Source organism: Cryptomeria japonica, chromosome 1 (genome assembly GCF_030272615.1).
Source record: "Cryptomeria japonica chromosome 1, Sugi_1.0, whole genome shotgun sequence".
Taxonomy (NCBI): Eukaryota; Viridiplantae; Streptophyta; class Pinopsida; order Cupressales; family Cupressaceae; genus Cryptomeria; species Cryptomeria japonica.
Genome location: NC_081405.1, coordinates 48,114,871 through 48,115,889, shown reverse-complemented (window position 1 = coordinate 48,115,889; position 1,019 = coordinate 48,114,871). Strand labels below are relative to the sequence as shown.

General features: G+C 42.4%; 1 protein-coding gene across 1 annotated transcript; it reads left to right on the top strand.

Moving 5' to 3' along the window:
* The first annotated feature begins 248 nt into the window (after positions 1–248).
* On the top strand, positions 249–785 carry LOC131060290 (dirigent protein 23-like). The gene has a single exon (XM_057993464.2). It carries the CDS (start codon positions 249–251, stop codon positions 783–785), a length of 537 nt encoding a protein of 178 aa, XP_057849447.2.
* The last annotated feature ends 234 nt before the right edge of the window (positions 786–1,019 follow it).

Genomic DNA, 1,019 nt, shown 5'->3' with positions numbered 1-1,019 from the left:
CAACACTATGCTTGGATTTTAGAGGATAGAATCCGGACGTCTTTATTAGACGCAGTTGGTACACCTAGTCCAGAGTTTAATATCATTGTTCCAGCCTATAGCAAGAAGTTTGGTAGAGTACACAATATAATATCATAACTTCACCTTTGATTAACTTAGTCAACACGAATGGCCAGTCCTGGTTATATAACGACTCCTCCAATTCCTGCCTTCAATGCCACCCCATTTCTCTCGATCCAGCAATGATGATGGCAAACGAGCATTTAGCGACAGTTGCAGTGGCCACAATGGTGATCATGTGTTCCGTGCAATCTGCCCAAGCAAATCTATTGAAGGAGAAAATAAGTCACCTGCAATTCTATTTCCATGACAGAATTTCAGGGAAAAATGTGACGGCCGTGAACGTGGCATCGGCTCCAACGACTAACACTTCGGCTACTAGTTTTGGACTGGTATATGTGATGGACGATCCATTGACGGAAGGGCCTGAGCCCACCTCCAAATTGGTGGGCAAAGCTCAGGGTCTCTATGCTTCCGCCAGCCAAGAAAAAGTTCACCTTCTAATGGCGGTCACCTATGTTTTTCAGGGCGGAAAGTTTAATGGCAGTACGCTTGCTGTGGTGGGCAACAATGCTGGGTTTACGGAGGTTAGAGAGATGGCGATTGTGGGAGGAAGTGGGAAATTCAGGCTGGCTCGAGGGTACGTTCTCGGCCAAACTCACTCCTTCGATAGCAAATCTGGCAATGGAATTGTTCGTTACAATGTCACGGTGCATCATTATTGATAATGCTCCAACATGGCTTGCCCTAATTTTTTCTTCTCCTTGTTTAGAGCTTGCATGCCTGTTAGGAGATGAAACTGTTTATTTATTTTATGTTGGGTTGAATAATGTTGGAGTTATAATGTAAGGTCACAGTGTATAAACTAGTATATATATATTTAAAAAATATAGGTAAATTATGTCGAGAGATATCTTATAATAGAAGGGAATCTGACGATTGCAACAATATTAGTAGTA

Coding starts and splice junctions, on each gene's coding strand:
- LOC131060290 (XM_057993464.2), top strand. CDS start 249: ATGGCAAACGAGCATTTAGCGACAGTTGCAGTGGCCACAATGGTGATC.